Below are 16599 nucleotides of genomic sequence, written 5' to 3'. Positions count from 1 at the left end.
TCATATACACGTTGTATATATCATGTTGTGGTTTTCAGAAGATTCATAGTCATATGTTGTGTTTTTTCATTGCGTAAAATTTCAGGTTATCATTTACTTCAATTTTTTCAAGCCACGTTAAAGCATGCAATTAAAATTTGTAAATTATTATTGGAACCACACACAAAAAAAAAAGAGTAAGGGTTGTTGATAACAAGGGTATATATTTCCAATTTGTTGTAATATTTGATTGACTTCTATTATAAAACGATTATCTGTATTGTTGATCAATTTACGAGAAAATATGATTATTATCAATTAAACCATCGATTAGGTCATCACTAGTTGAGAACTCTTCTGAAGTTAATAAATACAAGTTTGAAAAAATAAGAAAACATAAGACGACTGAGACTTCTTAACTAAATCCAAGAAGCTTCTCATGCCACACATCTAGACACCTAAATTCCACGTACTCATTATCGTTTAAGGTTTTATATTAGAAGTGACATTTTATTCTCAAGCTATTCTTCTCCTTGTTAGCTAGTATTAGTCATTTGATTGACTTGTTCGTTACTATTACATCATGAAGACATTTAATGTAAACAAAAAAGTTATAATAATAGTGAGCAAATACATAGAGTCTTTAAAGACCATTTTCAATCTCAACAGCCTTCACTATAGCTAATTTTAGTTATTAATAATTAATATATTTTAAAACTCTATAAAATGATATGACAAGGGTTTTGTTCTGAGAAATTTACTAACATTTATTGTAAAAAGGTTTTGAAGTTTCTGTATATGATTACAAAATAATAGGTATATATGCAGCACTAGTAGGGAGGATATATCTCTCAAAAAAACCAGTCCAATCTCTATAATTAAGTAATTCTTGTAATTAAGTTAATTCTTATAACTAATCTTGAAAACTAGCTAATGCAACAAATCAATGTATATTTGGTAATTTATTACACAGTGAATCAATTAAAAATCTCAACAACATGATTAGATTTTGAAGACCAATTAAAATTTTATTCATCTTATTACAAAGTCTCAAATATGGTCACAAATATTTAAAGTAGTTATTGATGTGCTTTGAATCACAATGAAAGAGAAAAAAAAAACTAAAGAAAGTTGTATGATAAAACAATAAGTTGCAAGGGAATACTTAAAGGTAAAAAGAAAAACACTTTAAAGATTTTCATATGTATCTTTTTTTAACTCTACGTAGTTATTTGAGTCTGGGTACAATAACTATTCGGATTTTTAGAATAAAATCGAGTTTACTCAACCACTCGGCACCTCAAAGTAGTCTAATAATTTTCTACTTGGTCACTCAACTACTTGACACCTTAGTGTTGTTTGACAACATTATGCAAGATCAATCAACCACTCAACACCTCAACATAGTCTAACAACATTTTACATGATCACTCGACCACTCAGTACCTTGACGTTGCTTGACACAATTCTACAAGGTCATTTAACCACTCCACACATCCACATTGCTTGACAACATTCTACACTGTTATTCGAAATTTGGTACATCAACTATTCAACTATTCAACACATGACTACTCAACCACTCAGTCCCTTAGCAAAAGAAACCAATTCTTCTAACCAAGAAAATCTCGACATAAATACATTTTCAACCTCAAGAACATTGTTATTGCACTCTCTCAACCTACATGACCAAAAATCTTAACACAACTAAATGGGAAATAAATATAAAGAAAAACCTAAATTATGATTAAGTCATGATATATAACCCTCATTAATCACCCCTCATTAACCACATGAAGGGTAAAAGTCCAATAAAAAATGTTATAAATAAATAGATATGAGATAGAACTCGTGAATCAACCCGATTCACCGTAAGTTCAGACAGGTTGAGTTCAAAAACTAAAATTTTTATCGATTATGGATTAAAAGAGAATCATCTCACTTAACCCAAAAGTTATACGAGTTCAAGCTAGGTTACAATGAATTCACTCATAAACCACCTTTTTTATATAAAAAAAAAAAAAAAGATACCCTAACTTCAATCAGAACTTGAAATCAATTTTCCTCTTTCTAAAATCTAACAAAAACCCTAAATAATTTTTTCGGGCCCACAGTACACAAACATAGAGTTTCATCTTCATTATTGTTGTTCGTCGGTACTCCTCCGATTCATGTCGTCAATGCTCCTCTGAGTCACTTTCGTCGGTGCTCCTCTTATTCACGTTCGTCGGTGCTCCTCTGATTCATGTTCGTCGATGTCCTTTGCATCACTGCCCTTCTGCGTCTTTTCTTGTCCACATCATACGTGTGTCAATTTGATTTCCAAAGGTTTCGAGAACTTGTTCTAGTTTTTTAAAATGATGATGTCTTGTTCTCAATTTAATGCAGGGGAAAAGCTTTGTAAGTTCATATGTATGTAGTAAACTAGAATTTTGACCCGAGATTCATTTTTAAGACATGTTTTTTTTTTCTATAAGAACAATTGAAATCAGGTTATAATTTGTAACCCACCATTACTCGGATGATAGACTCTCCAATTTTAATTTTTTTTACCGTCAAATATAATTAATGTCATCAGTTTTACTGAGTTGTTATATCTGGTCTAGATGGTCAATTTAGTCATTTTAGAATGAGCTTGTTTGATATGATCTAATCCATGTCGAGTTGGTTTGGTTTAGTTTAGTCTGGAGCACTATCAAGCTATTAGTGTCACGATCGTTGAGTTGTTTTATGGATAATGATACACAACATTTTTTTGACAATATCTTAACATCATCTACGTGTCATCCTGTGATTGGTCCAAAATTACTCCACAATCAATAATAATAATCATAAACACCAACATAAACCAATCACAAAATGATACGTAGATGGTGTTAAAATGTTGTCAAAATAATGTTCTCAGAGTATCATTATTCTTGATATATTCTTAGATTATTGAGTTTTAGTATCATGACTTTCAGGTTATTCTGGATGAAAAAAAATAGTAGTAATTGTCTAACACTAGCTTAACACTAATCACTTAGGGTAGTGTTATAAGAAAATTAAAAGAGTATTTTAAAAAAAAAAACATAAATTAATAGTAATTGTTTGTTAATTATTTAAAGGAAATTAACATAGAAGATCAAATTTAATAAAATTGACAAAAATTAAAAAAAAATATTAAAACCGAATTATAAATAAACTAAAAAAAATAAGACTAAATTAGTATTTAAGTAAAAAAAAATTAGATATTAAAAAACGTTACAAAAGAAAGATAAAGTTTGTGTTTAATTATAATTTTTCATAAAAAGGACGTTACGAAAGGAATATAAGGAAACATAAAGTTTGTGTTTAATTGTAAAGTTTCATAAGAAAAACGTTACAAAAGGAAGATGAAGTTTGTTTTAACTTTTAATTATGAGAATGCGTAATAAGAATGAGAATGTATGTGTATTTAATTATAAAATTTCATATAAAAAACGTTACAAAAGGAAAAAAAACTTATGTTTAATTACAAAATTTCATAAAATGTTATAAAAGGAAGACAAAGTTTGTGTTTAATTATAAAATTTTATAAAAAAGCTGTTACGGAAGGAAGATAAAGTTTGTGTTTAATTACAAAATTTCATAACCAAACGTTACAAAAAGAAGATAAAGTTTGTGTTTAATTATAAAAGTTTAAAAGAAAAACGTTATAAAGGAATATAAGGAATAATGTAATTTTAAATAAAACTTGGGACTCGAGGTTTAATCATTAAATTTTATAGGAATAATTAAAATTAAACCATATGTTTTTTAAAATAATTTAAAAAAAAACTATAGTTTTTACATTGAAATATTGCCTCTTTGTATTTGTACAATATTTTTGAGTGAATATTTTATATAATTTTGAAGAACCTATTGTATTGATATTGCATCTTTGCTATGATTTTGGATAGTCAATATACCATATTCTTATATATTTCATTTAAATTTCTATAGTTTCCTAATAATTAATTAAGATCAATTTTAATATAATTATTATAAAATATAAAAATCTATATATATATATATATATATATATATATATATATTAATTTATTATTATATAATAATATAAATAAATTATATTTTTTTATTAAGAAATAAACTTTAAACTTACCTCAATCTCACGCTGATTTATATATACTTATTTTGTAAGTTGAGACTAGATATTAACGATTAAACGGTTGATATACGCTGATTTGTATATACTTATTTTGTAAGTGTGAGACTAGACATTAATGATTCAACAGTTGATATATTACATCCATTCATGTCTTCTATGTATCGTTTTTCTCTTGTATCATTATTTTTGTTGATTATTTTATAGCAATAAATGAATCACGCAGTAGTGTCAATTATTTGCGAGTTCTAGGGCTTCTGCATGCCGTGTTTAATTATCTTGCATGTAACTGATTAATTCATTAATAAAGGCCTTCCCTATCGTGTTCTTTTTTTTATATTTTAAGAAAAGTACAACTTTAATTCAACTAAACTATATAGACAAGAAATATAATAATGTTATAAACTTGTATAGAGTACTATAAATACATCACTTCCTTGTATTGTGATCTTTCAACGCCAAAAGGTTAACTTTATTACTTTCCTTTCGTTCATTTGTTAGAAGAAAAACAAAAGATTATTACTTCAATAATCTCTAATATTTTTCATGCCTTAACCTTTATAATTTTAATTATAACTATGTTGATCATTTGAAACTTGTCAGATTGAACAAGAATATTGTGTGGGTCTGTGATTATTTGAGAGTACAAGACCATGGAGAACAACAATGGCAATTCTCAAGAACTTAGCAACAACAAACGAGGAATTCCATTCATGGTTTTCTTCAAAGACGCAAGGTATTACGTATGCTTTCAAGGTCCACATAATTTTTTAAAGTTTTACAATGTTTTAATATTCATGATGCTTTTTTTTTTCTTGTTCTTAAAAACTTAGAATGATTTTGCTTTCCTAAATTTACTTTTTAAAATTATTTATATCATATTTGATTACAATGGAACATGTTTTTGAACAAAAAGTGAGTTATATTTTTTGTATATTTAATACATATAGCATGCATACGCTTTTTAAAACATAAATGGGAATATTATAACAAATCCCATATATAATACGATGTTGATTTTTAATATTTAAAATAGATTAATTTATCTTAAGAAGGAAAAGTAATATAATTTGCATTTATATGAAGTTTTCTAAGCAAAAGCATAGAAATGTAATTTTGGAAGAGCTAACACTTTGTAATGTGAAAATGTAGAAATATTTTGAAGCTGGATTCCCTCTCTAGAGAGATATTAGGGATTGCATTCCCTGCTGCTCTTGCTGTTGTTGCTGATCCCATTGCTTCTTTGATAGACACAACATTCATAGGCCACTTGGGTATTCATTCATTTCTCTCTTCATTTTTCCAACATTATTTTATAATTTCACAAACATTCATTCATGTATAATAATAATAATTTAAATATATTTTTAATCCCTAAATTTTAACTTAAAATTATAATTTGTTTTAAATTTTAATACAATTTCATCTTTAAATTTTTAAAATAATTAGATATAATTTTTTTAATCTAATTGCGATATTTTAATGTGTCAAACGACCTTTTGAAACTAATATATAAGTTGTTTATATTATATAATACTTTTTATATCAAATGTTAATCTGATTAGTCATTTAACATATAAAAAAATTAATATTGTTAAAATAAAATAACTATATTAACTTATTTTAAAATTAAAAACTAAAATGGATCCCAATTTTATTTAGAAATTTAGAGACTAAAAAATATTTAATCTGAAAATAATTAAAACAATAATATACTTGATCTCATTCTAAACATTAAAGCAACAAGTAATATACATACATATCTCCCCTAATATATAAAGCATCACACTTATCATGTATAATTTCAATCTACCTTTAGAATTTAATTTTGACATATAAACTTTCTTTCATGTGTTTTTGTTCCTTTTTGTCTTGTATATGTATAGGACCACTTGAACTTGCTGCTGCAGGAGTTTCCATTGCTGTGTTCAACCAAGCTTCAAGAATTACAATTTTTCCTCTTGTTAGTATCACAACTTCCTTTGTGGCTGAGGAAGATACCATCAAAAACTTGACCACCAAACAGACAGAAAACGATAACACTAAGCTAGACAGACCAATTGTGTCTAAGGATCATATGCTTCCACAAACAGATAACGTTGATACTCCAAAAGAATTAACAGATGAATCAAACAATGTTGAAACAAAGAGTTCTAATGTGGAAAACATGGACATGAATAATGGAAATGGTGCGTTTTAATTTATGCATAGATTAATTTTATGGAAAAAATAATAATATAATTATTAAAAAGATTGTGTGTTTGTCCACATGAATTTGTCTGTAATACATTATTACATGAGCTATTTAGGTCAAATATTCTTCAGTTTCATGGTTTTCTAGCAATCAATTTATACTTTTTGGTTTAATTTTCAGAAAACGTTATGAGTAAGAGGAAGAAAAAAGTTGGCAAGAAGGTTATTGCTTCAGCATCAACAGCCTTAATTTTTGGAACAATCCTTGGCCTCCTTCAAACTGCAATCCTTTCATTTGCAGCCAAACCTCTTCTGTATGCAATGGGTCTAAAACATGTAAGGAGTTTTTAAATTTTATAAATTATTTTTGTTGTAACCGTCATACTAGAGATAAGGTTAAATTATAAAATTATATATATATATAAATAAAAGTGGAGTGCAAATCTCACTTTACAAACCAATTTTGTGAGATTGAGTTAGGTTTAAAACTACTTTCTCATAGTTTTGGTAGATTGTAAATTAATTTTTTAAGATTAAATTAGATTTAAAATTTATTTATTAATAATAATTTTAATTAATTAATTTTTTTAGTTTTAGATTAATAGTAAGTTACTTTTGTTGTATTTAGGATTCTCCAATGCTAAATCCAGCAGAGAAATACCTAAGATTAAGATCGATTGGGTCTCCTGCTGTTCTACTCTCTTTGGCCATGCAAGGAATCTTTAGAGGTTTCAAAGACACAACAACTCCTTTATATGTCATTGGTAGGTTCAAATTAATTTTGTGTTATATGTGAATATTTTTACTCACACACTTTATTAAATTAATTGAATTAAATGTGTGATATTTATTATACTTCCAATAAAAAATTTGATTTTATTATACTTCCAATCAAATTTGATTTTTTTTCCTTAATATATTGATTTGATAAATTTTTAGTTTTCCAATATAGTTATTCCTTTTTTAATATTTTTTTGTCATTAAATAATCTTTTATTGTATATTGAAATGTTTTTCCTAAGTTGGGTTTTTTGTTTTTTACTTAGTTGCCGGATATGCTTTCAATGTTCTATTGGACCCAATTCTTATCTTTTATCTGAAATTGGGCCTCAAAGGTGCAGCCATGGCCCATGTTATCTCCCAGTAAGTCTTATTACTTTGTCATATTTCATAACAACGAAGCTTCTTCCTGCACCTCAATAAATTTTCCCATGCACCTCCATAAAAATTAAATCCGTTTATGTCATTTTTAAATTGCCTAAATTGACAATTAAAAATAACTTTTAGATCGAAAACTTTACAAGTCATTTAAAAAAAATTCAGATTGCATATATAATATAGAAACCAAATATTTCTGATCATAAAATCTAGAAGTGAAAAATGATCTTCAAATGTTGAGAGTATTTAGAAAAAATAAATAACTTCTAAATTATACAATTTGAAAATCATTTGACTTTCAGATTACATAATCAGAAATTATTTTTAGCTTACAGATTACATAATTGGAAAGTCATATTTTATTTTTGGGTTACTCATTCTAAAAATCATTTTTGACTTTTGGATTACATACCAAAAGTACTGTTGACTTTCTAATTGAACTATGCATTACACTATTTAAAAGTCACTTTTTACTTCCATAAACTTCTAGATTGTATAATTAAAAAATAATAATTGATTATTATTTTTTATATGAGAATGCACGGAAAATTTATGGATATGCAGGAAGAAATGTGTGGTAACTATAGGTTATTTATTTTTGTTTACATACAAAATTGATAGGTACATTATGGCAACCACCCTCCTTATATTGTTAATGAAAAGAGTGCACCTCCTACCTCCAAGCATGAAGGATTTGCAGATTTTCAGATTTCTCAAAAATGGTGAATGCTTATAATTAATTAATTAATTAATTAATTTAAAAAAATATATAGAAATGAGAAAAAATGTTAGGGATTAATTAAAGTAATTATTAATATGTTGTACAGGGAGTCTATTGTTGATAAGGGTAGTTTCGGTGACATTTTGTATGACCTTAGCATCATCACTGGCAGCAAGGCTTGGTTCCATTCCCATGGCTGCCTTTCAACCAGGCCTTCAGATCTGGTTGGCATCATCCCTTCTTGCTGATGGTTTAGCAGTTGCAGTGCAGGTACACTTTTTTCTAACCCTAATTTCGTTCGATTTCATTACTTAATATTAGGAAAACAAAATTTAATATCTTTACTCTTTTTTTTAAATACAAAAAATTATTTTTTTATGATATTTTACTCTATGCTGTGTGTTAAGTTAATCTAAAAGTGTGTCACCCTAACATTTTATAACATTATATCAATCTTGTTTTTTCAAAGTTAGTGATTATGCGTATAGATCTATTTTGTAATCCTTAAATTAACTCAACTTAATTAAATTGAGTGTAGTTTGTTGTAGTTTAGGGTTATATATGCAACAAAAATGAAAGTATAACCGGTGAGTTTCCATGGTTGACAGACAATTCTTGCTTGTTCCTTTGCTGAAAAAGACTACCACAAGGCTACTGCTGCTGCAACAAGAACCCTACAAATGTCTCTTCTTTTGGGATTTGGACTCTCTCTAGCAGTTGCTCTTGGATTATTCTTTGGAGCTCCAATCTTTTCCAAAAATGCTACTGTTGTGCAATTAATCAAAATTAGCATGCCGGTATGCTTCCTTTATAACACCAAATCAACCACTATCGTGTCGTTGAAGTCTGATACCAGACTAAAAAGTGAATTTTAAGTCTAACTCATTTCTGTATAATTAGTTCATAAGGTGAAGTTTGTTTATATATTATAATTTGACGTTATTTTTAGTCGATGTGGGACTTCCAACCATGTAAACAAAATATCAGAAATACCTCGCTGAGTTATTTGATATCATTTATTTTCCAGTTTGTTGCAGCTACTCAACCAATCAATTCATTGGCCTTTGTCTTTGATGGTGTCAATTATGGTGCTTCAGATTTTGCTTATTCTGCTTATTCTTTGGCAAGTTCACATGCTTTTTTCTTTTCTTCCTTTTCATAATCTGTCACTTTAACAAAATTTATTAACTTTTTCTTTCTGTTCTTCTATTGTTTAGGTTTTGGTGTCATTGGTGAGTATTCCTATAGAAATCTTTCTCTTCAGAAGCAAACAATTTATTGGAATATGGATTGCATTAAGTATATACATGATTCTTCGTATGTTAGTTGGTATATGGAGGTAAACTTCTCCTTCTCATTCAATCTTCTAATACTTTCAATGCAATCTTTCTCAATTTTAAGAACATCAAAACAATATATAATGCATCTTCAACCTTAAAAATATATTAAAAAAAATTAATTTCTTTTAAAATATTAAAATCAGTGTCAATTAATATATTTGAAAATCCAGCAGAAGAACAGTATCAAAAAATTTAGCATAAAATCTGAATTTGGATATGAAACCAAAAGGATTATATATAATTGAGTTTCCAATTATATATTGGCTTGTTTTAAGAATAAAGGCTTTTTAATAAATGTCATTTGTATATTAACTATTTTTACATATTTGAATGAACTTAATATTAAAAGGAAAACACACAAGCAGAATAAAATCATTAATTAAACTTTTTTTTGTCTATTTATATTTTTTGTTCAGCACAAACATGTAAGATCTAACTCTATTAAATAAACGGAATAGAAAAAAAAATCTAGAAAACCTATTCTATTTAATGATTTACATATTAACAGTATAACATTAATTATGAGTAAATAAAAAGTATTATTATCATATATGGTTTTCAAGATAACTATAAAAAGCTATCAAACTTATAATAAGATTATTTACAATAAATATTATGCCAAAGAACATTGGTTTAATTTGTAAATTTTTTATATGCAGGATGGGAACTGGAACAGGACCATGGTACTATCTTAGAAAAGAACCATGGTGTTACATGAGAGGCCACTTGTTACCATAGAAACATCAATCTTATCAACAAGGAGCATCACTTTTTTTTATCATTTTTTAGACATAGATCTCTATATAGAGTTCCTGTTTTAATAATTTCCATTAATTTTGGTGATAAGTTATCTTGAACTGCTCCATGTCTTTTGTTATGCATCGTATTCTGTTTCGTCACTTTGAGGAATTACAAATATGTTCTGTTCGTATAAAACTTCATCACGTGACTTTTACAAGATTCTCTTTTCCATTACAAACTTATCTTTTGTATTTAAATCATATTTAAAAGCATTAGAAATCCTAGTCACTAATGGTCACGTCCCATTAATTACTCTGCTGAGTCACCATTGTGCTTCCATTAATGCACCGTGACACGCACACCCTTCCATTAAAACGCACTCACGTTCACCCTGCATGCATGCTGACAAGTGTCACTTTGAAACGTTCTAAAAACGTTAGTGGGATCCAAGTGGCAGTGGGCGGATGGACGATCGTCCTGCCTGGGAAGAGAAAATTGATTTCTGGAAAACTCTTCCCCTTCTCTGAACACTTCATCTTCTTCCCCAAACTTTTGCTTCCAAATTCTCTGCCTTCTCTCTAGATACCTTTCTTCTTCTCTCTTCTGTAACTCATCATTCTGCACTCCGATCACGTTTCAGAGCCGTGAGGACGATCACTGCACCAAGAGCTCCAGACTGAACCGAACAACTTACAGTTCTGGTAAGTTTTTCTTTGGACGCTCGTTTCTGGAAGTTCCTGCAAACCCTAATCCCGTGTGCATGCAATGGGTGGACTAAGTCCTTTCATTTTTTCTTTGGTTAGTTTAGTTGGACAAGCGTAGGTGAAACGTTGAGAGAGTCTCGGTTAGACGAATCAAGATCCACTCAGTTTAGGACGTTCACTACAATCCGGGTAAGGGAAGCTTATTGGTTTAATTCATGTGATTTCTGTGATGCATGCGCGTTATGTGATGTTTGAAAATATGATTTCTAAAAATGGATTTTTGAGTATATGAATATGATTCTGAGATGATATGTGAAAGTGATGCATGTATGTACTGGAAATCTTATGCTGGTGTGTATGAATGTTCTGTAAAGTTGTATGTGTATGATTTTGATTAAAAGCTTGAGAAGTATGGAAAATACTATAGTATGATTGATTTAATGACTGTAAGATATACTGGAAAATGAGTTACTGTAAGAGAAAATTCTAATATGAGAAGTGTATGAAAATGAACGTTCGTTATCGATACGGTCATTGACCGTTCGGTATTCATAGTGAATTCCTTGAAATAGTCGGACCCTTTCATTTGGAAAGGATTTCCCTTTGAGAACGAACACCCTCTTATATAGCTTTCCGTTTGAGCATTTGGCCAGACGTACACTTCATGAGTGTTGCGTGAGAATTGAGAAGCTTGATAACATCCTTTTGAACACATAGTCAAATTGTAAAACATAAATTCTAAGTATCTTATCTTATAGAAATCCCAAACTTCTTTAATTTTGAATCAGTGAAAATTCTTGACCTAAAAGCGTACGTCCTAAGTGGCGCTCGGTCTTAGACCGAACGCTCGTCCTACAATTGTAAAATGTTAAGTAGCGCTCGGCCTGCTACCGAACGCTCGTCCCAAATACGTATGCGATAAAGCACGCTCGGTCATATACCGAACGTTCGTTCATTCTTTAAATATCAACGAACGGTAATAGCGTTCGTCCTGAATTGAAATAGCGTTCGTCCATAAATCTAAATAGCGTTCGTCCAAAAAGTTCTATTGACGTTCGTCCAGAGTCCTCAGTGACGTTCGTCCCAAAATTCATTCAAAGCCTATTTTAGCGCTCGTCATTGACTGGCGGTTTGTCTCCTGAATTAAATCTTGTCCAGTTTAATTATCTAAACAACTTGTGATTTTATTTATCCATTGGATTCACTCAAGTGTTACTGAACTTAGATTTTTCTAAGTATTATTTGGATCGTACTAGAATCAGTTCATTTAATTGATTCGAAGGAGTCTTTCTTGGTCTATCTCTTGACGTTTGTCCTCGTTATGAAGGGGAGTGAACGTTCGTCTTTTTAAGAAAGTGGAACATAGAATGAAAATGTATTTAAGAGGATGAGTTAAGATGTGCGAACACTCTGAAAATTTATATTGTGATTGTGGAATTTGAACGAGCGTTCCAGGGAGGAACGACTCTTGGTTGGAAATTGAGAATGGTAAAGTATGATTGTGGTAAGCTTAGCTGGCGGTTCATCCTGATATTCCGTGAGTGCTCGTTCTCAAGTAGAGAGGAGCATGTCATGCGTGGGAATGGCAGGAGGTCCTAGTCCATAACTGTAACTTGGACAGAACGGACTAACCTCAGGTGGCAGCTGACGAGTATTCCAGCTCTTCCACCTGGGTGCACGGACGTTGTAGCTACACAGAATTCATACATGTCCGGACGGTCGGTCTAGTATCAGGATTTTGATTGAGTTAATGTATGACTTGAATGCATGTATGGTGAATAAATTGATATGTTTGATATGTATAAACTGTATGTTTGACTTGAATTAAATTCAATAAGCTTACCCTTGCATTTCCATTGTGTTGTCTTGTCTATGTATATCCGTCTTGTCAAATGCAATGATCATCCGTGTGGATGTGAGCAGAAGGGGAGGCGTCCTTGGAGCAAACTCTTGAAGAAGAACTCATTGCTGAAGAAAACTTAGTAGAAGTTGAAGTGAAGGCCGAACAGTGAGGCGTTCGGTTATTTAGTTAGTGTAATTAGAGTAGCGAGCGGCTGTGAGCGAGCGCTCTTTTAATGATTGTAAATAGTTGGACGTGCGGTCATTATTTTGTACACCGTTCGTCCTTACCATTTTGTAAACGCTCGTTAACTTATATATGAAAGGTCGTTCGGCCATTTGTTAATTCTGTTTCCTTTACTTATAAAACTGTTTGGATTATTGATACGTGTAATTATTAATATATAGTTGATGATTGTATAATTTTGGGATGTTACACTAATAATAAACACAATTTAAAATATATATCTAAATTTTATTTTACAAATTAATTTTGTAAAATTAAGTTGGGTTTAAAGTTTATTTTATAACATAGCATTAGAGTTTTCCTAACGAGATATATTATTTACTTAGTCTATCGTATAATTTGTTATCAGATATTTTTTATTTGTTGAATATATTATTTTATTAGCTATCAGATTATTATTAGATCATTTATCAATATTTAGTCTTATATATATAATGCTAATCTAGGAAATATTATTGGAGTTAGTGGATAATATGTACCCTACCCTCACTTGAAACTTATTCTTGATAAAAGTTGGATTTTTTTTTTTATTTGTGTATGAAGGAAATTGATTTGATTTATTTTTGTTAGGTGATCAAGAATCTTACCACCAACAAATGGAATATAACTTTTTCTTCGTATTCTTGTGTTTAATGAATTTTACATGCGAATACTTTTTTTTAAAATATATGTTTCACAAACTTTGCCACCTTTATATGTTGTTTTTATTATACCCTGTCTAGTACAAACAAAAATAATATTGAATAATATATAGAATCTAATCTATTATTTTTCACCTTGTATTTATCTTTATATGTTTGCTCCTCGACTTTTCAATCGATTAAATTATACATCTCTTAAAACCTCTTATCCTTATATTTCTATCTACGTTAATTAAAAATTAAATTTTTAGTCTTGACTATTTTCAACTTATTTGTTTCTACTTTCAATTCAATTTTATCTTGTATATAGTTTTTTAACTAATTTATTCTCTGTATTATTTCTTCTAATCAAAGACACTCTTAAAAGAGAAAATACACACTCTCTATAACTTTAGGTAACATCTAACCATAATTATTTTCCTTGATTTTAATTATTCGCTTGCCTCGTGTTAACTTCTACCAATTTAACCGTAAGCTTAGGAGAAAATAAAAACAAAGCCTAATCTTTCATAAGTAAACTATTATTTAAGCTAAAAAAAAACTATAACAATTAATTAATGTTAATACAGACAAAAAGTAATTTATGAACTCAGGGAAGAAATAAAATAAAATAAAATAAAATTTTTGTTTAGCTTAGAGATTAAAATTGTTTGCTTTTTTTGGATAATGTGACTGGTACAGAAAAATCTTTCTAGTTAAAAAAAAATTATAACAGTTTCAAAATCTGTATAAAAAATAAGGGAATAGAAAACATTAATTTTTTTATACTTATTTTAAAACAAGTATAAAAAGTCATTTTTCTACACTGATTTTAGAATCAATATAGAACTTTACTTGTTAAGGTAAAAAAAGGGAACATGTTTTTTTGCTATATTTACACACTAAGATGAAAATAATTTTTTTTACACAAATTCATCACATTGAGTAAGTATAGAGACATTTCTTTTCACAAAGAAAAAATAAAACGAATATAATCAATATAATTATTATAATATATCGTTATAAAAATGTTTCTAATATAGTATTTAGATTAATTTATCTCATCCTGTCACTGTCCACACGAACTGTAATGAGACGGACCTAAAGTAATTAGTTCGTTTCATAGAAATTTTGTGACATGAAAATAGGTGCAAATCATATTACCAGTATAATTCTTTCATTATTTTTTCTTCTGACATTTTTTTATATGGGTTGAACAACTCACCCGTCTCATTTAATTATATTTGTTCTTGCTAATAAAAAATATTAGAATTTTATGTGTTATATATATAACATATATCAACATAAATTTAAATTTAACTATTATCAACTGAGATGAAAGATTTTTCAACTTCATCTTAATAAAACATTATAATCTGTTACACTAAATAATTTTTTGGATTACTCGTATTACATGTTCCTCCATGGATCTTTGATGTCACAGTATAGTAAAAACTTTTTCCGATAAATAGATTTTTTTTTTTTATATTAGTTCTAGTTAACATGAAGAAACAAATTTACCATGTCTCACACTTTAGTTTATTTGCTTATTCCCTTTAATATCTTTTTGCTTAAAATAAAAAATAACAAATAAGAAAAATAAGAATATTTAGTGAGACCAAATCATTCCGGTTTTTTTATGAAACGAGGTTAATTTATTTCAAAAATTACGCATAAGGATCTCGTTTAAAAGAAGTAAGAGAAAGGTTAATTCGTTACATGTAAGGGCAACATTCTTGTAAAGAAGTTCTCAGGTATTCACGAGTTTAGACCATCTATAATGAAATTGTAGGATGTGAAGATAATCCGTAATTAGATTAAAATGTTAAATTAGATTAAATAGTAATTAATCAGAATAAATAATAATTAGTAGTCACGATTTCAGTTAAAAGTTTTCCTAAGAGAACTTGTCGAAGCTATTAAGTTTAATTGAAGTCGTGCTCATTTTAATGACATTAGTATAAATTAGTTTGAACTGAAGTAATAATACTCTCTTGATGACTTCAATATTAATTAGTTTTGAGCTAATTCCGTGAATCCCTTTGATTTTCAGAACAATTGGTTTTGAAACTCAAGTTGTCATCTTCTCTAATGACTTCAGAGTAACTTGGTTATAAACTAAAATTCTCATTACATGTGGTAACTTCAATATATTTTGAAAATTTTGAAAAATACTTAAATTATTTAGTCTATAATAGAAAATTTCTAGAATTATAATTATTAATTATGAATGTTACAATATTATAATGGAATGAAAACATAGGACATATGTTAATTATACAAATTATAAGTGAAGCACATGATTATGATCATGATTGTTTATATAAACAATTGCTTTTATTGTGGCTTTCATTTCGATAATAATAACATTTTTTTAATTTGTTTAGAATTGGCTCATCCATTTTGTTATGAATACGATTAGTAATTGGTCTTCCTGGTTAATGACGCCTCATAATGGGATCAGGTATGAAACGTGGTCCCGTATAAATAGACCGATAGTTCTAATTTTAAGCTGGATGAAGTTGGAACTCATAAGCCTTGAAAAGAAATTAGAGGTTGTACACGAGGGAAACAAATGTCGCTAAATGTAAATCAAAAAATGAACAAATGGGAAAAACATAAGGACAAGGCAACCAAAGAGTTTGGAACCCACCAAAATCACACCACCATTCATTTAATTTAACAATTTATAACATAAGGTAGTGTTCAAGTTAAGGAGTGACAATTTCTTAAACAACAAATTCTGAATTATGTCGATCGATCTTTGCACATGACACATAGTTGATTGTTGTTCATTTATTTCTCAATATAGCAGTAATATCTTCACAATATTGAAGTCCTACTTGTAACATGCCTTCGATCTTTGTTCCTTCTTCAACAAATCAGACTATTGTTCTTTCAAATATGACCTTTACTAGAGCAAAAATCAACA

The 16599-nt window shown here is 28.7% G+C and overlaps 1 protein-coding gene across 1 annotated transcript; it reads left to right on the top strand.

The window, feature by feature from the left end:
• The first annotated feature begins 4758 nt into the window (after positions 1–4758).
• On the top strand, positions 4759–10254 carry LOC124845302 (protein DETOXIFICATION 43-like). The gene is made up of 12 exons (XM_088100580.1): positions 4759–4841; positions 5258–5379; positions 5992–6294; positions 6480–6634; positions 6927–7062; positions 7344–7440; positions 8077–8177; positions 8283–8446; positions 8785–8973; positions 9204–9299; positions 9394–9515; positions 10176–10254. The coding sequence occupies exons 1-12, from the start codon at positions 4759–4761 to the stop codon at positions 10252–10254; spliced, it is 1647 nt and encodes a 548-aa protein (XP_087956706.1).
• The last annotated feature ends 6345 nt before the right edge of the window (positions 10255–16599 follow it).

This window comes from Vigna umbellata, chromosome 10 (assembly GCF_029865625.1).
Source record: "Vigna umbellata cultivar VRB3 chromosome 10, Vumbellata_1.0, whole genome shotgun sequence".
NCBI lineage: Eukaryota > Viridiplantae > Streptophyta > Magnoliopsida > Fabales > Fabaceae > Vigna > Vigna umbellata.
This window is presented reverse-complemented; position numbering and strand designations above follow the sequence as displayed.